We start from the raw sequence: 22084 nt of genomic DNA on the forward strand, positions 1-22084 counted from the left end.
CTGTGAACAGATCTGCTGTGAACCTCATCTGTCTTCCTTTACGGGTGGACCCCCTACCCTCGTTGCTTTCAGGATTCTTTCCTTGTCTGTTTTGTGAATTTGATTACATGTCCTGGTGATGGTCAGCTTTTGTTGAATTTAATGGGAGTTCTCTGTGCATCGTGGATTTTGATGCCTGTGTCCTTCCCCAAATTAGGGACGTTTTCAGCTATAATTTACTTGAATAAAACTCTTACCCCTTTTTCTCTCTCTTCATCTTCTGGGACTCCTACGATATGAATATTATGTTTTAATAAGTCACTTAGTTCCCTAAGCCTATCTTTGTGGTTCATTACTTTTCTTTCCTTTCTTTTCAGCTTCATTATTTTTAATAATTTTATATTCTTTATCACTGATTTGCTCCTCTGCTTCATCCATCCTCATTTTTATGGCCTCCACTTGGGACTGCATCTCAGTTAGAGCATTTTAAAAATTTCAGCCTGACTAGATTTAAGTCCTTTTGTCTCCACAGTAAGGGATTCTCTAGTTTCTTCTATGCTGTTTTTAAAGCCCAGCTAGTATATTATAATCGTTTCTTAAGATTCTAGTTCAGACAGCTTATTTATATGTCTTGATTAAATCCCTAGCCCTTCGTTCCACTTTCTGTTCTTTCTTTTGGGGTAAATTTTTCCATCTCGTCATTTTGTCCAGAAAAGAAGAAAACAAAAAACAACAACAAAAAGGAAAACCCCCCGAAACCAAAAATTCCCCCCACCCAAAACCTAAAGCCTGGGTATGTTTTGGTCTGCTTGTTAAAAGAACCTAGATCCCAAAATTAAATAATTAAAGTAAACAAATGCAAAAACATAAAGTATATATAAATACAAATTTTAAATTAATCAAGAGTTTTACAAAATGAATTGAAAAAAAATAAGACAATAAATGAAAAAATAAAAAAGTAATAAAAGTAAAAAACAAGCTAGATCCCATTTTCCCCTAGAACTGAAGCTTGCAGCACTCTAGGACCAGTAAACTTGGTGTGAGCACATTGTTTGTGCTGGTCTTCTGGGGGAGCAGTCTGTTGGGATGATTTTCTCAGGTGGACTTGTCCTAGCGGCAATGCACCTCTGGGGCTCAGCGGGGTGGGGCTTGATGTAAGCAGCTCCAGAGTCCACTAGGTGGTGCTGTTTTGCCCCCCAAAGGCTATGAGCACTGATGGGCGGGATGAATATGGTGGTGCCCCACTCCCTAACTCCAGCGCTGGAAGTGCCCCCCCCACTCCTCAGTGAGCCCTCAGAGAACGCAGTCAATCACTCCTGTGTCCCTGAATTCCGTCAACCCTGCGTTCAACTGGTCTGTGTCCGAGCTTTTTAATCTTTAATCTCAGCTACATAACTGCGTTTCAAAACTCTGAATTTTAAGGACTACCACAGCACAGACAAGCACTGTTCTGGGGGAGGGTCTTGCCACACTTTTGCTGGTTTGCCAGCCCCTGCCAGGAGAGTGGTCATGACCATGCAGGGGTTCGTAGTTTATGGCAAAACAGAGCAGAAAGCCGGCACCAATACTCACTGTTCTCAACTGTCTTCCATGTTCCTTTTTTTTTTTTCTTTACATTTTATTTATTTGACAGAGAGAGACTCAGTGAGAGAAGGAACACAAGCAGCGGGGAGTGGGAGAGAGAAAAGCAGATTTCCTGCTGAGTGGGGAGCCTGACCTGGGGCTCGATCCCAGCACCCTGGGATCATGACCTGAGCCAGAAGAGCCTAATGACTGAGCCCCCCAGGTGCCCCATGTTCCTATGCCTGGGAACAGTGTCACCTGTTCTCGTTACCCAGGAGATCCTCAGACCACAGTGTCACTTCTAGGATTCGACCCTGCTTTGCCACCTGAGCACCTTTAAGCTGGGCACATCCCCCACTGTAGCAGACTTCTAAAAGTTCCGATTTTTGCACTCCTCTGCTCATGATAATCTGTGGCAGCGTCTGTAAACAGGCTCTCTCCCCACCACTGTAACCACAGCGCTGTCTCCCCCAATTCAACTCTCCGCACTTCCTACCTTCCAAAAGTTGGTTGCTTTGAAGACTTGCAGTTTCTGTTCTGTTAGACCTCTGATTGATTTCCTAGGTGTTCAGAATGATTTGATAACTACGTAGCTGTGTTCAAGGGACAAGACATGCTTCGGTCCCCCTACTCCTCCATCATCCTAACTCCTCCACAAAGATTAAAACTCAGCAAAAATTATCTACAATTGAAAAGAAGCCCCAAATAGGTGTCTTGTTCTTTTTACTTTTCAAGGGAGACGATCAGTTTGTTGGCACACAATACCATATTTTCATTGGAAACTACTCCACTTTCACTAACGAGAAGATTGAAAACAACAAACGCAAAGATTGCCTGGTGAGTAATTTAGTCTTGAATTTCAGTCAAACAAAAGAAGGATCAATCTATTTTTGTTCCGCTATGGTACTTCGATGTTACATGAGAGATAATTGTAATTCTTAGACGCATAATTAGGAGACAGAATGTCCTCAAAATAAACAACAGGTTTAGTTGATAATAGTTTCTTATTGAACCTGCTACAAATGTTTTCTTTTCACATGGAAAAAGACCAATACTATCCTAGCTTTTCTAAAGAAAGAGTTGCTTTTTGCTTAAACAATCTGAATTCTGGTTCCATTTCTACATTCTCTATAGCTTGCCCTCCAGTTTCCAGGGTTGGAGAGAACACGTGATGTGGACTTGAGCTGAAAAAGGCTGACTACCTTATGTACTCTAAACATATTTGCAATAATGGTCGCTACATCTAGCACTAGCACAAGGCCAAAGTAAAAAATAATGATAATGTACATCAAGCCACCACCTCAGAGAGACCTTCTTTTTACCTGATATACTTTTTCTCTAAGATGTCTGACATCTTCCTCTCTCCTTTGCTTTAGATCTCTGCTCAAAGTCAGAGAGAACTTTCCAGATTCTCTAAAATAGCAGACTTCTTCATTCATACTCTACCAGTTGATAATGGTTCACTTCTTCCTTCAGAGCTTGTATCAGTAGCCGACATTCGTATGATTGCTCTCTCTCCCCCAACACTATATGGCAAGCTCCGTGGGGTAAGACTTTGTTTTGATCACAGTTATACCCCCGGCACTTAGCCTGGCATACAGTAGGCACTCAAGAGATAGTCATTAAATGAATGAGCCCACCATCTGAGCAACCGAGGAAGCCAAAGACCAACTCCTACGGAAACCTCAACAGCTCAACCTCAACCTCAACAGCTAAGGTAACCTAAGGTAACCTAAGCAGACCCCAGACAGACTAGGGTCTGAGTCTCAGCTGGCTTTAGAAGGAGTAAGTCCTTTCTTCATACAACTTATAGACACATTCCTTTCAAATTAAAAACATTTTAACCAGATTAAACCAACTTCCTTTTAGCACTTTGCTACAAAATTTGAAATGTCTTATTTTAAAGATTTTATTTATTTGACACACAGAGAGAGAAACAGAGAAAGAGAGAGAGAAAAAGTATAAGCAGGGGTAGCGGGAGAGGGAGAAGCAGACTTCCCACTGAGCAGAGAGCCCGATGCGGGGCTCGGTCCCAGGACCCTGGGATCATGACCTGAGACAAGGGCAGATGCTTCACCGACTGAGCCACCCAGGCTCCCCTGAAATGGCGTTTTAACACTTGCACTTGTCCACGGAAGTGAGGAATTTGAAGCATTTGACCAGCAGTAATCTGAATGTTCACACAAAGCAGATTCGACAGAATTCAGAAAACTCTGCATCTGAGACTGTTAGTTTTGCATTCAAGAAGGCTAATGGCACTTCCTACAGCTGGTGGATGATTCACCCGTAAAGCAACCTGCGGAAGTGGCACCGCGGGCTCGACAACACGGCACTGTCGTAAGAGAGAGCACAGACAGAGGAAGAGGCAAGTTCTAGGGAAAGAGAGCACTCACTTCCCATTCAGAAGAACACACGGTCTTAAAAAATACCACCAAGAAGTGAGGGGGAAAAAATCGCTTCCTCGCAGCTCGCAGGAGGAATGAAGCGTGCCTTGAAATTTAGAAACTCGGTCTTTAATATCTGAGCTGATGTTACCAATAGCTCAGCATGGCACGATCACTGAACTGCTCACAGATTAACTACAAAATTTCTCCATCACTGAGCATTCCCACTCCTGTATTGGGCTGTACTTCCACTAGAAGCAACACAAGGTCCACTTTAGTTGTTAAAGCTATAAATGTGCATGTCTGTCCCACCACTTGTGTATCAAAATAACACATAACCTGTTCTTTATATAATAAACCATAAAACCATAAAAGACAAGAAATGCAGAGTTGCTTAAATAATTCGAGAATCTATCCAGGGATCAGAGCTTCCTGGCCTGTTGAGAAAGCAACATTTTTCTAGAAAATCAACCTGAGAAACTGCAAAGGTGTGATTTTATTCGATGAAATATTAAAATACACCATATTAGGATTAATGGAAAACATGGTTTACACTGATTAAAAGAAATACTCTGAAGGTTATCTCAACTCCAACAGGAGGTACCAAATAGCTTTCAAGAAGAAAGTAATAATAAGAACATCACCCAAGCAGAGACATAAACATTTGCTACTGTCAAAAACCAGGGCAAGAGGATCAACGGTTGAACCAAAAAATTAAAAAAAAAAAAAAATCCTTTTACTTTGAACATACTTCTCTCATCTCTACAATCCAATACATTAAAAAGGTAATTTATTGATAGCCAATGTAAAGTAAATTATAACAAATAATTAGGGAAACAAACCTGTTGTGAGAATCCACAGAAGAACTGGTACAAAAATTGTGGCAAAATGAAACAAAGGTTCTGGAAAAAAAAATGTAAAGAAGGGTTAATGTTTTCACTTGAACTTTGTTAACTAACACAGGATATCGTACTCCAAATAGTCTACGGTCAATCCCAAGTCTTTTAATATCATAACACAATAAATCTCTATTAGAGTTGCAAGCAAACAACTCAAAGACAAATGATTAATTCATATTAATATCAACTTCTGCCTTACCAAGCAGAAAGAGGATCTCACTTAATGAGAACCTCTTGCCATTCTTTCTTAAGGGAAGAGATGAGCTCATAAAAATACAAACATTTAGGTATTACCCCTTAAATGCCAATTTGATTTGCAAAATCAACACAAGGTAGACTGACATAAAGCTCTAAGTGTACAAGTAAAGTCAATTAGTGCCAATGAACAGCCAGGATACTGCTGCGGTGTCTGCAGACTCTGAAAGTATCAACTAATGCTTTACTATCTTTATTACTGCCCCATCAAATAATTGGCATATTATTATTGATCACCTAATTATATGCAAAGATGGTATTGTGGGTAATAAAAAAAAAAAGGGAGAACAGAACAAAGCTTCTTACTCCGAAGGGATTTATTTAATTGGGAGAATACTAAAAACAAACAGGAAAAAAATAAAAGCTGAGAATTCATAAGACAGTAAAAGCCACTAGGTAGGACTATAAATACTGAAATTATGGGGCGCTTGGGTGGCTCAGTTGTTAAGCAGCTGCCTTCAGCTCGGGTCGTGATCCTGGGGTCCTGGGATCGAGACCAGCATCAGGCTCTCTGCCCAGTGGGAAGCCTGCTTCTCCCTCTCCCACTCCCCCTGCTTATGTTCCCTCTCTCACTGTCTCTCTTTGTCAAATAAATAAATAAATCTTTAAAAAAAAAATTAACATCTTCAGGCAAAATCCCCAGAACGAGTCTTTTCAAACGAGTGCCATCCGTCAGGGCAGGATGGGTCCTTACTTGAGTGCTGCTGTCACTTGTTCATGATGTCTCTAGATTTGTCTCTGGGTAGCACTTCAAGAGCCCATTTTTGGGCTGTATCAGTAAACTAGTCTCTTTCCTTCTGTCACACATTCTCACTTAGCTAATTTACCAGGCTAGGAGACTTGAAGCTGTTTTTAAAAATCCAATGCATCCTCGAAGGATGAAATCTGCCATAGCCGACAATATTTAAGTGAATATACTATAGGCTCTGGGGGAATGTTCCTAAAGAAAAGGGCTACACATGTACTGAATTAAGTCCTACAGCATCGGTGTGCCAGAGCTCCCAAGGTCATCTCTTGTAAGGGTGACATGTGTACGCATCAATTTGGGGAGAATGCAGGACCATATTGAAAAAGTGTTCAGACTTTGGATGAGGCAGTATTCAGTGGGGATTATGGGGGTGCTTTGTGGGAAGGGGAGGTCTGACTCTGCTACGAGAATGTAAGTCCCCTGACAACAGAGGCTTTGCCTGTCTTACTCCATTATGAATCTTTAGGTCTTACAATGGTGCTTGACACATGGTAACACATTTGAACTTGTCTGTTGACTAAATAAATGAAGAAATTAGAACTTGAACAAGGTGTTAAATATGGATAGGATATGCTGAGAGCAGGAACCAAGGCAAAGTGCATGTATTTTAAACATATAAGGTAGGACAAGGTCAGAACACGGTGCCTTAAAAGACAGACTAATCCTCAGACAATGGAGAGTGAAGTTTCTAGAGGACAGGTTAAAGAGTGGCAGCTTCCTAAGGTTGACTTGGCCAAATTATGCAAGGTGCATGAATGGAGAAACAGAAGACAGGAAAACCCACCACTGAAGCACTTCAGGAGTGAAGTAATTGTTATTTGAAGAAGCAATGGCAAGGTCAGAGGAAGGAAGAGGGTTCGAAGTATTAGAAACCACCTTGAGAAAAAAGACAGCAGTGGAAAAGCAATACTGACTGCTAAGTCAGTAACTAAGATGATAATGGGCGCAGAGATCCTATGAAGACAGAGGGCATCATCACCTACACAAATAATTTCCTACATTGGGAACAGGGATATGTTCATTACTGGCCACTGGTAAACAGCCATTTTAATGCCTGTTTTGTTTTCGTTAACAGAGCATCCCTTCCATCTGGTGGTGGGTGCGTGAATTGCAGGCCACAATCTTGAGGCACACCAGACGGCAGGAACGGGACCAGAGAGCTAGGCAGATGCTCCGGGCAAATCTTCAGGGAATGGCCTGGGGGGGGGGGTGGCGAGGCGGGTGGGGGGGTGGGTAAGAGAACAACCAACCACCTGTCTCCAAGTGGGGCTGTTCAATGACTGAGGCCGAGGCCTGACAGACCCTAACTGTGATGTATGAAGAGTCCTGGACTGAGAGTAAATGACCCTATTATGGGAATCCGGCTCTGCCACCTCTGAGCTGAAGAGGGACCCACAAGTTTCATAAACTGTCTGAGCTCTGCTTTGCACATAGTTTAAATGAAAATAATAGTAAGTGCTCATAGGAGATTTGTGAGGACTAAGAAAATAGAGTGCTTTTGTCAACCAGCAAGGTATCTCACACATACTGGGTTAATCATCGTTATCACCGTCATCTATGTTTGGCCTGGAGACCAGCTGATACTGGATGACGGGGTCTTAGCAGATCTGTAAACCTGGGGTCACACTTACATATGTACATATTTGTTTATTTTTTAAGATTTTTTTACTTTAGGGGCACCTGGGTGGCTCAGTAGGTTAAAGCCTCTGCCTTCAGCTCAGGTCATGATCCCAGGGTCCTGAAATGGAGCCCCGCATCGGGCTCTCTGTTCGGTGGGGAGCCTGCTTCCTTCCCTCTTTCTGCCTGCCTCTCTGCCTACTTGTAATCTCTGTCAAATAAATAAATAAATCTTTTTTTTTTTTTAAAGTTTTGGGGCGCCTGGGTGGCTCAGTGGGTTAAAGCCTCTGCCTTCGGCTCAGGTCATAATCTCAGGGTCTTGGGATCGAGCCCCACATTGGGCTCTCTGCTCAGCAGGGAGCCTGCTTCCCCCCCTCTCTCTGCCTGTCAAATAAATAAATAAAATCTTTAAAAAAAAAACAAAGTTTTTTTACTTTATTTTTTAAAGCTTTTATTTATTTATTTGACAGAGACACAGCGAGCGAGAGAGAGAATGAGAATCGGGCTCCCCGCCCAGCAGGAAGCCTGATGCAGGGCTCGATCCCAGGATGCTGGGATTACGACCTGAGCCGAAGGCAGATGCTTAAAGACTGAGCCTCCCAGGTGCCCCTAAGATTTTATTTTTAAGTAGTCTCTACACCCAATGTGGGGCTCAAACTCACAATCCCAAGATCAACAGTCACACGCTCTACTGACGGTGCCAGCCAGGCATCCCAACACATTTTTTTAAAAACAATTTTGTAAGTAGGCTCCGTGCTAAACGTAGGGCTCAAACTCACAACCCTGTGTCAGGAGTTGCATGCTGTACTGGTGGAGCAGTCAGGAGCCCCTCGCAGTTATGTGTGTCTTAGGAAACAGAAAGCTAGTAAGACCGGGGACTGATCACAGGAAACTGACACACGGAAACAGTAGCTGTGCTCTCCCTTCTGTGAAATACACGGCATGAAATCTAACTACCATAAAGGTCAGCATCATTTAACTTGCACACGAACTTGGTAATGTGCCTACAAACTAGAATTTGGTAAGAAAGTTCTTAATTCTATCCCCCGGTAGACAAAATTGAGTAGGCAGGCTCAGTCTAACGTGAACTCTAATGCTTGGTGATAAAAGAGAACCAAGGTATTGTTGGGGAGGGGACCTCAATGTCCAATCACAGGGGTTTGGGATCCCATACCATTATCGTGCTTTCGGTGAATAATTAACTGGGTGAGAAAATTGTTCACAATATATTATTAGGTGAAAAGGGCAAAGAGCAAATCAATATGTTTTGGGACTGACTGCTAGTAAGTATGGGACTTCCTACGGGATGATGGAAATGTTCTGGAACATATAGTGGCAACGGTTGCTCATCATAGCAAATACACTAAAAGACCCCATATTGTACACTTTAAGTGTGTGATAGTGAATTTTGTTATGTGAAGTGTATCTCCATATAAAAATTGAAAAAAAAAAACCCAGTAGTGTATAAAAACAACATAGGGGCACCTGGCTGTCTTTGTTGGTGGAACATGTGACTGATATTGGGGTCGTGAGTTAGGGCCCCAGGTTGGGTGTAGAGATTATTACTTGGGGGAAAAAAACACCAAAAAAACCTAAAACCCCAAAACACTGTAACACAATTTAATTTATATAGAACATGTCACATAAAAATGTCACCCATTGGTTCTCTCTGTGGATAGGATTATAATTACAGATGACCTCAAAACCTTCATCTTGGAAAAAGAGTTTTTTGCAAGAGGGATTTGAGAAGTATCACTGTTGCACAATTTTCCTTTTGATTAGAGCATTAACTCACTAAGCAAGATTCTCAGAGAACCTCATCTTTTTTTTTAATAGATTTTATTTATTTGACAGACAGAGATCACAAGTAGGCAGAGAGGCAGGCAGAGAGAGTGGGGGAAGCAGGCTCACCGCTGAGCAGAGAGCCCGATGTGGGGCTTGATCCCAGGACCCTGAGACCATGACCTGAGCCGAAGGCAGAGGCTTAATCCACTGAGCCACCCAGGTGCCCCTCAAAGAACCTCATCTTGAGGAGAACACCATGCCAATGTTTTACATACTTAAAAAATAATTAAAATCAATCAGGATTAAAGATGAAGGACCAAAATGATGTACAAACAAAAACTTAACCTAACCCTATTTCAAATAAATAACATAACCACACTGAAATGGTGGAAAAGGAAAAAAAAATAACTCTGCATATAGTATTTTGACGATATACGCCAAGGCTAAAGACAAAAAGAAGTACATAACAAATATATCACTCAAGTTAGTGTTCTTGGATTGAGCAAGTAAATAAACAACACTGAGGATAATGAGAACTGAGATTCTCACCAATGGAGAAAGGGATTACACATTAGGAAAAGAGGAAGGGCAGAATGAAACCTTGTGGTACTGGCTGGTATCAAAGGACTAGTATAAACTGAGATCACATTCTGGGTTCATACTGCTACCTACGATTCTGGCCCAACAAAGTTGTGTGTATGCACCACACATATATTCACAAATGCAACGATCTGTGTATATCCTCATACATATTTCCTAGCTCTGTTCACCGACAAGGCCTAGAACCAAGGGCAGCTCAGAAGCAATGAGCGCAATTGGCACGAAGACCTTGATTTCTAAAAGCCATTTGCCAACAAAAGGAAGCAGTGTTCCTTGGAGAAATGTCTGAATCCAGGACTAAAGCAGGAAAATTACAAGATGAGCCTAGAATATCATATGGAACCAGAAAACAAGTCTTCAAAAAAGGTTGGGGAGCGGGGGAGAGGAGAATGGGGAGTTGACACTCAGCAGATAAACGGTTTTAGTTTTGCACGACAAGTTTTACAGCTCTGTTGTACACCGCTCTACCTACAGTTAACAATACTGTATTGTACGTTTCAAAATCTGTTAAGCTGGCAGAGCTCATGTGAGGCATTCTTATCACTATAAAATAAAAAATAAAAAACAGTGGGGACATGTTGAAAGGACATAGGCTAAATTTGTGACAATCTTGAGTAAGAGAATAAGTAACAATAGTAATAAACTTTTAACTCATAGAATAAAGTATCTATTTTAGTAGCAGACTGCTCTTTTCCAATGAAATTACACAGATTACAGTTGAAGGGTCTTCAGACCTCCAAAACACCAGCAAGTGTTTTGGATAACTGAATCAAGTTATCCAAGTCAACATTATCCTGAGTGAGACATAGTGACAACACATGCCTCCTGATATGATGTGCTCAGCAGGTAACATTACTTCTATGGTATCGGTGCTGATTCTCACAGTAAGCAACCATTAGACAAACCCGCATTGAGGGACATTCTACAAACTGGCCAGTGCTCTTCAAAAATGTTAAGATCACGGAGACAAAGAAGATAGGAGTATTCCAGTGTAAAGAAAACTAAGGAGGTATGACAGCTAAATGCAGTCACGAGCCTGAAACGGACCACAGAGAGATTACCAGTGTGACCTTTGGCAAAATTCCAATACTACAATGTAGACTAGTTAATAACGTGCCAATTACTTTCAATTTACGGATCTCGATAACTATGTTGTTATCTAAGTGTTAACAGTAGATAAAGAGCATCTGAAAATTATTTCACTAATTTTGCAACTTTTTCAAAGTCTGAAATTATTTCAATGCAAAAAGCGAAAAAAAAAAAAACCAACTAAAAACAAACTATACTGAACAGAACAGAGGACAAGATATCAAGTTCTGGCCCATATTGGCTTAAAATGATTTTCATACTTTAGATGTTAGTTCACCTTCACATATGTCAGGTTCATTAGGCATAAAATGAGGGGCTTGTACTGTATTCATGGGACTTCAGAGTGTGCTCTGTGCAATCTCTGGGCAAGACAAGGAGATTGAGAAAGGAAACAGCCCTTGACCCATTACCCTTCAATGAATGCGATTTTGCTTCTATTTGCTTTACCTGTACAACTGCACCTGAAAAGAGGACTCGGTAACTAAAAGGAGTAGTTCAGAAGACTGTTTAGGGTAAAAGGGAACCAACTATTGATATGATACAACCTGAATCTTGAAAACATTATTCTAATGAAATAGGCCAGACACAAAAGAGCACATATGATTTTATTTGTATGAAGTTCTAAAACAGGCAACTCTAATGTGCATACTGCATTAACTAAACCAAAATTTATATGTTGTATGCTGTAAGTATCACTATATATTGGATAGCAATATAAATCAGATTAGTGACTGGTGCAAAGCAGAGGAGACTGGGAAGGAGCATGAGAACTTTCTGGGATGATGGTCACGTGGTTGTATACATTTGTCAAAACGAAACCGTACACTTTAAATGGGTACATTTTATTGCATTTAAACTCCACTTCAAGAAAGCTGACTTTAAAATTTCATCCTAAATTGCTCACATTAAAAGAAATTTCTAGTTTCTTTTTTTTTTTAAGATTTTTATCTATTTGAGAGTGCACACACAGGGGTGTGCGCGGGAGGCAGCGGGAGAGGGAGAGATGCTCTAGCAGTCTCCCTGCTGAGTGCAGAGCCCAAAGCAAGGCTCGATCTCATGACCCTGACATCAGAATCTGCGCTGAAATCAGGAGTTGGACGTTTAACCAACTGAGCCATCAAGGAGCCCCAGGAATTTCTAGTTTCTGATTCATTAGATAGATCACCTGTGTTTTGGAGACCACAAATCTCAGTACTAAGACCGCAAAGGAACAGTGAAAGGAATCCTATGCCCGAGCGGAACCACTAGTGGCTTAGATGGTGGTAGGTCCAATTATAGATTATTTTGTTTCATACCTTATAGAAGAAATACTGTACAAGGTGTGCTATTCTCACATAATACAGGTGTCCGTGAGCCAAGAGCAGTTTCTTTAAATGTTTAAACTTCGGAACAGCATAATCGCTATTCCTGGCTGCTTGGCGACCTTCTTTGCCTTTAATACCTGAAAATGAGAACATCTCTATGAGTACTTCATAAAATAAACAACCTCCTCATTTGCTATTTTCACACTTTTAACTTGTTTATGTGGCACAGTTCACTTGTATAGTTTAAAATTCTTTTAACCAAAAAGTATTGTAACAGTGACAATGAATCTTACTAGTAAAAAGTAAAATTTAGCTGGTAATTACTTATTTATAACACAAAATAAGACCATTAAACAAAATCATTGTTTTAATCATTACAAGGCAAAATTAAGGAAAAAAATTAAATAGGAATATTTACCTGAAAAAAGGCACTTAGTTAAGTGTGTACATGTACATGCCCCTAGATAAGGAGCTATATTTAAGCAACTCAGAGACCTGGGGTTTGTGGTTGAGGAGCTCAAAACTGGAGAGTTACAAGGAGATGGTGAAATCCTCTCACTGAATGAAACCCTGAGTAGTAGCCCAAGTGCTTCATGAGCTCAAGCAGCCTTAGGCCACTTCCATACTGAATAACCAGTGAGTACACCTGAGAGTTGTATACCATTAGTTCTTCCCTCCCCCCCCCCCAAAAAAAAAGGCTTGCTGGGGCGTTAGGATTGCTGCCTATCAGCACCCTGACATGGGGGAAAAATGGTACAGGCAGTAGAAAAAGCTGTTGTTACACACCAACACATAAATTCGACACCATAGCCCAAAGCACCCATGAATACTGCCATGTGGAAAACCAGCCAACCAACTGTCATTTCTTAGTCCCAAACAATTAAGAATCTCAGAAGATACAGTGCAGCAATGTAAGTAGGCGATGTGGCCAGGGGCAGAAAATCAGTAACACCATGCCCGCTGTCAAAGTGAGAGCTAAATGATCACTTGCACTGCCAGTAGGTTTGGGAAATTCACTTGACCTGGTTAATACAAAAATATCCTCTAACTTGGTATTGCTATGTTCCCACCATGGATAGGACTTTGGGATGGACAGGTTAGATGAGGATGTTCGTTCAATGAATAATTATCTTTCCCAAATTAAAATTCAAGATGAGTAACCACAACACTTCTCTCTCGAAGAGAAGACCATGTTAACTATAAGCGTTTCATTAGGTTGTTCTTACCTATTCCCACATGGGATTCCAAGATCATACTAACATCATTGGCACCGTCGCCTATCGACAATGTTATTGGGCTGCCTTTTAGGTTCTTCACCATTCTCACAATCTACACATTAAATACAAAGGAGGTACAGAAAAGGTCAACCAGAATGTGGAACTACGACATTGTGGGCATATGCCGCACTCATGCTTGTAAATGGAGAACTTGCAAACAAACAGAAAGGTGCTTGGTGCGTCTTACATACAACAGCCTTTAATTCAATTCTCAGAGGCAAAAGAACGAAGCATTTTAAATGTAACACCAGTGCCCACCTTTTTTTGGGCTCTATGCATACAGGAAGTATCTGAGAACCTTGTCTCCTACCTATACGAGAGGCCAACCTGTTTCCCTCTTTTGTCATTGCTTCACGTGTCCTTTTAGATGACGTGTTGAGTGGGACAGTGGAGACCAGAAAGCTGATCTGAAGTAACATGTGTATAGGGTTACTGGAATAGGCATGGGAAATGAGAGAACGATGCTTCTAGAACCTTTCCATCTCTACTCCCTACAGATACAACCACTCCCTTTGGTGCATTCCCATATTCCCAGGGACTTCCCCAATGGTAGTCTTACACCCTTCCAGCTGCCAGCTACACTTTACTAAATCTCTCAATGCCCACTATGATTTCATCTCTTCCACAGGTAGCTTCGTTTTTAAATGCGGGCATCTTGAAGGTAATGAGATGTGCAGAAAGTTCTCTGAGATAAGTGTATAAAGCCTGTCACTCTTCCTGGAGTGTCTCTTCAAGATGTGTCGGTGGCACAATGCAGCTCACTGCTGTGTTCGTGGCAGGTAGCGAATGAAAGAAATCATCTCCTGGTGGAGTCACGTGTGGAGGTATATTGGGTAAGCAGCCGGCCTCCCACCCTATGTTTTAGATAACGACCGCTTTATGCGTCCCCCCTCAAAACTGTCTAGAATCTGGCAGCTTTAAAATAGTGTATATAATGCAGAAGCTAACTAATGCCTTGCAGAAATTCTGTCCTCAGAATTGCTTTCACCAGTTAGCATAAATAAAATCCATGTTCAACATGACTGATTAAAAATAACGGACACGAGGCTAAACCACCCCACAGTCTTTTCTTTAAACAAAATCCAGTTATGTTTTAGTTGTACTAAATAGTGTACAAAACCCCCCACGTCCAATTCCATGTAACACAAAAATGCTGTTACTGTGAAATGCCAGATTTCCCCTATTCCCTCCCCACAACTTGGTTCTTTTTAAAAAATTTTAGAGACTCTCAGAAACAATCTGTAAATGAGTCAAAGACAAACTTAAAGAACCCACACTCAATTTGTATTTGATGAGCTACAATTCTGGTTAACCTAATTGCACCTGTGAAACTTGTGCAGCAATGACTTGCACCTCAAAGAAGAGAAAGTGCAGCCAGGAAAGGTCTAGGGAAGGTGATAAAATTAGCAAGGTTGACAGCTCCTGCCTGAAAATATAGATTAAGAAGATTAAAGGTCTTTGTAGAAAGATGAAAAGATATATAGCCGTGGACTATAAAATCATGAAAGATTTAGATAGGTAAACATGGTTTTTCTAATTGTTTTCTTTTTTTATTTTATTTATTTATTTTTTTTTTTACCAAGCCCCAGGTCACCTGGATTAAGAACTTCTCTTCATGCGAAAGAAATCAATGTGCCAAAACCTATTTATTGATCAGCTGCAACTGCACACAATACAATGTGCAATGTCATGTGCAAACATCCAAGAAAGAAGGCTGGTCACACACCTTAAGAAACATCTAATAGACGAGCAGACACGGGGAATAAATACAAGAATATTAGATAATCAGATTAAGGATAAACACTAACAGTGTGAGGTACCTGTCCAAGGGTAACATTGTAACATTATCGTCTAAGTTGTCCACATAAAAAGGCCCAAGATGGCAGAGAAGGGAGGGGATACTACATGCTCGAGTCATCAGGAATGACTTTACAGAAGGAAGAGTAATTTTATCTAAATCATGAACGATGGTTGAAGATTTGCGTGGAAGGGGAAATGGGGACCCGAGGAGTATTCCAGAGACAGGGAATGGCATGACCAAAGGCATACAGCGAGGGTAAGTACAATCTATGCTCAGCAGACAGACAGGCTTGACCAGATCAATGAGTTTTCATACACAGGGCATGGACCGCTACATCCGGGTCCAGATCAACAGGGAGCAAGAATATGAACGTGGTTGCAGGGTGCAGGAGAAATAGGAAGAAAAAGCAAGATTGCGGGCAAAGAGCCAAGCTAGGTGGCGAGTTACAGGCGGAGTTCAATGAACTGTTAAACGCCTGCATCTGCCAGGAAAGAATAGACAAAAAAGACAATGTACCAGAAAATGGACAGAATTTGGTGACTGAAACCACGTGGAAGGGTAAAGCATGGGGGAGTCACCACAGATTTCAAGGCTCTGAATCTAGAAATCCAAAAGTACAGTGAGCTCAGTGACCCATGCAGGAGAAGACAAGAAAGAAGATGGGCTCTAAAGAAAGTTGAGTTGAGATGGTTATGACAGCACCCAAGAAGGCACGTCCAGTAAACAGCTGGAGAAGTGAAGTAGAGGCCCAAGCATTTGGACTGGAGAAGGGACTGGAAAATCACCTACGTGGGCCTGACAGGGGAGCAGTTGACAGCTTAGAAGATGGGACTACAGAGAAGGAGATAAAACAGGTCAAGGACTGAGCTACAGGGAGGCTCTGTATCCCGGCCAGGAGCAGCTCGGAGAAGCAGTATGGGGTCAGCAATTCAAGTAACTCCTGGGCCGCGGAGTAACCAGAATCCTAGTGAGCAATTCGAGCAACAGATCATAAAAGAGAGACTGCCTCTGACTAAAGGGACAGATTTCTGTGGAGACGGTTCTGGCAGGATTGACTTCCTCAATTGGGGCTAACCAAGGCTCTGAAGGTTGAAGGAAAAAAAAAAAAAGAAAAAAGAGGAGGAGCACGTGATCGTGGTGGGGAGTGAGAAGAAAGCAGAGACAATACCGTACATTAGGATGGGCTGCGTGTGCACGTGTGTGAAGTAGGGAGCAGAGTTTGTGTAAAGGACAAATCAAGGACACAGCCATTCCCTGGTCTCGAGCGAGCAGCTGAAGAACACGAAGAAGCAACACTAAGTCTGGAACTGACACTCTAAGGTTCTCTGCACCAAGAGCCAAAAAGTAAGGTGAGGCAGATCAACGTGGGGCTGGAGGAGCTGGGGAAAACGGCCTATGGGGGGTGGCCCTTAAATCGGGTTTAATTACGAGTAAAATTTCTTTAAGGCCAAGAGGACTTCAGAGAGAATTCCAGACGTGGAAGCTGGCATGGGCACAGTAAGTGCGAGCGACACAGAGAGGGAAACAAGCAAGAGGAGCGGACGATTCCAGCTGCGTGCGGGAGGGACCGTGGACACAGCAGAGACACACGATAAGGCCAACAGGGGTGAGCCTGAATGCCAGAGTCACCTGCCCTTCGTCCTCAGGGACTAGGAGACTATGAAAATATCTGAGTAAGAATATATAACGGGAGAAGTGGTGTTTTAACAAGACTCATTTGGGAGCATGGCAAGAGATTGAAGCGGGAAGGGCGAAAGCCAGGAGACTGACAAGGAGGCTAAATCAGAGTCCATGCGAAGTCACGGGACTTGGACTGGGATGGAATGGAAGGTTTAGGAAGACGGCAGCCGAATGAGAGCTATGACAAAAGGTACAGTGACCAGATACAGAGCGAATGAGAAGAGAAGGGTCCGAGGTCATTTGGTGACTTGGGGAGCAAAAAAAATGTGGTGCCGGTGACAAGAATAATGAAGAGAAGGGAGAAAAACATGGCCTGAAGGAGAACATTCTAAGATCTGTCTTGGACACAGGAATTTAATATGACAGTGGGGATTCCATAGGAGCTAACAGGCAGCTTGAGGTAAGAGATTTCGCATAAAGGAAAAGTCAGTACCAGACACTACCAATGAGAGCCCTAGAAATTCGTGTTTAGAGAGGCAGGCTGTAAGTGAAAAGCAGAAGGAAGACTTAGCCCCAGCGAAAAACGATAATTAGTGAGAAGTGAGAAGATGACACAAAATATAAAGACACTAGGTTGCCAAGTAGGACAAAAAAAAAAAAAAAAAGAGTCAAGATTGTGGGCTACAGACAGAAACTCAGGGAGGCAAGTTTTAAGGAGGATAGGCCCGGTAGCGTTACCTGTGGCAGAGAAACAAAGAGAACAAAAGTCAGTGCGAGGGATTTGGCAAGGTCAGCGCTCCCCTCCAGGCGAGCCAACGGACGTGATGACGTGATGGGAAGACAGAACACACGGGCTAACGTCCCAGGGGAGCGAGGGGCAGCGGGATGGAGGCAGCACGCACCAAGCACTCATTAGAGAAGCCTGGAAGGCAAGGAAGGAACTGGACAGCCAGCTTGAGGGGACAAGAAGCATGGGGTCCCTTTACACTGGTGGGCAGACCTCTGAATTGGACCGCGGAGAAGCAGCAGCCTGGGAAGATGTAATAAGGTAGAAAGGGCTAAGGGAAGTGAACATTTACACACATGTACAGAAAGCCCCAGAATGGACCACGAACTCCTATCCGGTTACCTGGGCTTTCTGTAATGGCGCCATCCGGCAGCAGAGCACAGCAGTGCACTTCATGCAGATCTGCAAGAAAATGCTTTTGTAATTGTTAGAACTGGAGTCTTGACTAGAATTTAGTATGAGGGACAACGTGGAGCCATCGATGATTAATCCATATTCCTGATGTTCTGTCCATGCTCTGGAAAAGAAAAACAATGCTATAATTGAATCTCCTATATAGGAGATTAGAAGCCTGATTGTGTTTAAAACCACAAAGAGGAGGGTCCTGCATAAGGGCCATCATTAGTCTGGTTCCCAAACCTATGAACAGTAGAGAAGCAACTGTCTCTAACAATGGCACAAGCGAGACTTTTCCATGACATCTTTTGAGACTTGAGCTGCCCATATAGATTCTAAGTTCTAAAAGGTATAAAAATAACAGACATTCAGCAGCTGGTCTCTGTGTAAGAAACTCAAGGCGAACTGTGGAAAATTACAGATCAATCAGTCAAACTCTGATATGAAGTCAAATCGCCAATCTGAAAACTTCTTAATAATATAAGAAAAAAGACAAAATGGCTTTGGGTATACAAATCACAGAAGAATTTCTTTCTGAATGACAAAACCTGTCAACAAACCTGGCTTCTCAAAAATGATGGAGAGCCTAAGAGACACAGTGTTCATTAAAAGCTCCCATACAATAATGATGTATGTTCCTTAAATCAGTATCATTTTATACTGGATTGGTAATGATACCCATTAGAATCATCGGGACAGCTTTAAAAAATTGCCCATGCCTGAGGTCTATACCCAGACGAATTAAATCAGAGTATCTTTGCCAGTGCTTGTTAATTTATAGGTTTATGTTTTAGGAAGCTCTGTAGGTGATCCTCATGCATAGCCAGGACGACTAAGAGATATTAGGTGCCAGGAAATACAAACAAAACAGGTGCAACTACTTAAGAAAAAATATGGGAGGGGCTCCTGGTCAAGTGACCAGGAATCAAGTGACCAACTCTTGGTTTCGGCTCAGGTCATGAACTCAGAGAGCGAACCCCGTGTCTGGCTCTGCTCTCCCTCTCCAACCCCCCTCCTAGCCCTGGCGTGCATGCCCTCTCTGTGTCTCTAAAATCAATCAATCGATCTTAAGAAGAAGAAAAAAAAAAACAAAACACAACCATAGGGCAGAAAACTGACAACTGAGAAAATTCTCCCAATTAACATTTCATTTTTTCATAATTAGGAAAAAATAGCGATTAATCAATCTTTCTCGGGGAATCTTGGATGCCATTGGAGCACCAGTGCAGTCGAAGTATTAGACACAGCACGATCTCATTACTGATTCAGTTGTCTAATTTTAGGCTTCCTGAAGCTTAAGGTTTAAGGGAATCTTGTTAAAACTCCTCTGAGACTTTTGTCCGAGGGTGGATTCGGACTCACTAGGTTTGCGGTGGGACAGGAGATTCTGCGTTTCTGACAAGCTTCTAGTGATCAGGGAGCTGCTGTCCAACGGACCAAACATCTGAGGGGTCAGAGCCTCGTGGGCCTCCTCCTTCCTCATTCCACGTTCCCTTGGTGTATACTGACACTGCGGTATTTTCTACTTGTCCATATTCTGCTTCATAATTTTAGAAGCATGTTTTATTCACTAATTAAAGAGATATCAATCATGTGTTCTCCTTTGCTCCTCTACTCAGAGAACAGTGCCTCCCTAACAAATCCAGCAATATTTATAAGCATCAAGTCTAAGTAGGACACACAGGAAGAATGGGAAGAATCATTAACTCATCTTCCCTGGGAGAGCACAGAAGTATACGGGAGAGAATATACGCAACGAGCCAGATACTAAATGGCTAACAGCCCAAGGACCAAAAGTGAAACGGAACTGGGCAGAACGAGGTGAGGGGAGAGAAGGGCGCTGGGGTGCACTAGGAAAGCAAGGTGCAAAGGTCATTCGAGGCGTTCGCTGCGACCTCATTCTGGATGTAATGGAGAACCGCTCATCTGGCAGAGGGCCTTGGGAATTCAAGGCACGAGCTGCTCAAAAGAAGCAGAAGCAACAAAAGGGATTCTGGGTCTGATGCTTACTTATAGAACTTGAGGGAAGTCTGGGCCCAACTCCAAACAGATGAACCACAAGAGGGAATGTTCTGAGATGGTGAGTTCAGTTTTTCAGAAGCCCTGGCCTTTACAAAAGGGCCCCGGAGCCGCTCAATGGTGCTATGGACCATACCGTGTTCCATGTCTCCCCTCCTTTCCGAGTCTATGTTGAAGCTCGAACCCCCAGTCGGGGCGGTGTCTGGAGATGGGGCCTGTGGGAGGTGGAGTCACTACAGTGGAGCCCATGGCACGAGATGAGTGCCCTTGTAAGAAGAGACACCAGGACTTCATCTCTCTGTGCCGTGGAAAGACACAGTGAGAAGGTAGCTTTCTATAAGCCAGGGAGAGGGACCTCACCGGAACTCGACTCCAGAAATAGAAGTAAGTTTCTGTTGTTTGAGCCACTCATAACATTTTGTTATGTTAGCCGGAACGGATTAAGACATATGGACGAGTAAAATGTAATTTGGACTGCCTTTCTACATACCATTTGGCTAAAGGAAGAAAACATTTATGAGCGGCAATCGTAAGACTGTGTTTGCTCTCACTGATGCCCAAGTGCCAGGAGGATGGTTCAGAATGGGCCACAGCCTCATGAGCGCGGGGAAGACATTTGTAAAGCCTGTTTATGCACTAGACACAAGGGTCCCAAGAGAGCATAGTTGTTAAAAGCCTGGGCTCTGGAATTGGACAGACTCGTTCCCCGCCCCCCCTTATTAGCTGTGTGATCTTGAGTAAGTTACTGCATCTCTCTGAGCCTTACTATCTGTAAAGTGAAGAAAATAAGACAGCCTTACTGGGTTGTGATGAAGACCGAGTGAGAATAATTACATAAAGTGCTAAATACGGTTCCTGAAACAAAGGGTGTGCTCAAAAAAATGCAAAGTACTTTCAGCTACGGGTCTTTGGATTTAGTGTGGGGACATCCTGCGGCATTCCAGAAGAGGCAGTTGATTTGCTGATGGCCACAGTAAATTCTAGAAACTGGTTTAGACAAGGCTAAGCCTTGGTCAGTGATCTCTGGGCATGGAATTATTATGCATGAGAGGTTTTTCTCAAGACCCTTAAGTCCTACAAGTTCTTCCCAAGCAGCTCGTTGAAAGCAGAGTTGAAGTCATGTTATTAACAGGTATTCGGTTCCCTTCACGGTTCTGGGACTTGAAAATCTACAGAGAAAACGGCTCTAGGACCTCATATGACAGGGCGACTGTTAGAGACCGGGTTCCCTGCGTTCAATTTAAGAGGCCACAAGAAGGAGTGTTTTTTCTTGACACGGACCAGGCCAGGGTATCAGTGCTAAATCCCCAAACCCTAAACACGAAAGACTGAACCACTTTTCTAAATCTTGAGAAATACACGATTTTCTTTTACATTAAAAGAGACGCAGAAAGTGCCAAATAACCTCAAATGAGCCATCGGCCAAGTCCTCAGGGAAGGTTTTAACTTACAAGGATAAAACACCTGCAAACAAAGAATGATCAATCACAGAAAACAGCCTTCCGCTCGAATAGCCGGGAGTTACATTTCTACCCATGCCTAAGTATAAGAAACCGATGCACTTTCTTACTTTTTAAGGCTTCTAGTACTTTTAGGAAAATCATGCAGCAACTTCTTACGATATTCTATCAACAATTCATGTAACCGATCTTCTTTCCTTTCACTTTCTTCGATGGTTTTGGTGGTCAGTTCCAAGAGCTCCGTGCTGGTCTGGAAGAGGCGGCACGCGTAACAGGTGGACTTGGCCGTCTCCATCTTGTCGCCGGTGAGCACCCAGACTTTCAGACCGGCCGAGTGCAGAGCTTCGATGGTCTCAGCTGCTTCATCTTGCAGCCTGGGCACAAAAGGAGCCCTTGTTATCCTCAAAAATTCCTGACAGAGATGCTGCAAGAAGGCTCGCGAGAGCAGTCCTATAACCCACGGCAATTCTGGAGTCCTGACATGTTATCCGCTGGCCTCCC

At 42.6% G+C, this 22084-nt stretch overlaps 1 protein-coding gene across 9 annotated transcripts in view; it reads right to left on the reverse strand.

The window, feature by feature from the left end:
* ATP11C (ATPase phospholipid transporting 11C) overlaps window positions 1–22084 on the reverse strand; it is a 180653-nt gene that overhangs the window by 26956 nt on the left and 131613 nt on the right. For all 9 annotated transcript variants that reach the window (XM_032329562.1, XM_032329565.1, XM_032329561.1 and 6 more), the window contains exons 19-23: window positions 21694–21957; window positions 18051–18225; window positions 13450–13552; window positions 12215–12360; window positions 4769–4828 (exon numbers count right to left, since the gene is read on the reverse strand). In XM_032329562.1, coding sequence (XP_032185453.1) covers window positions 4769–4828; window positions 12215–12360; window positions 13450–13552; window positions 18051–18225; window positions 21694–21957 — 748 coding nt within the window. The remainder of the gene's footprint in view (window positions 1–4768; window positions 4829–12214; window positions 12361–13449; window positions 13553–18050; window positions 18226–21693; window positions 21958–22084) is intronic.

The sequence above is a fragment of the Mustela erminea genome, chromosome X (assembly GCF_009829155.1).
Source record: "Mustela erminea isolate mMusErm1 chromosome X, mMusErm1.Pri, whole genome shotgun sequence".
Lineage (NCBI taxonomy): Eukaryota > Metazoa > Chordata > Mammalia > Carnivora > Mustelidae > Mustela > Mustela erminea.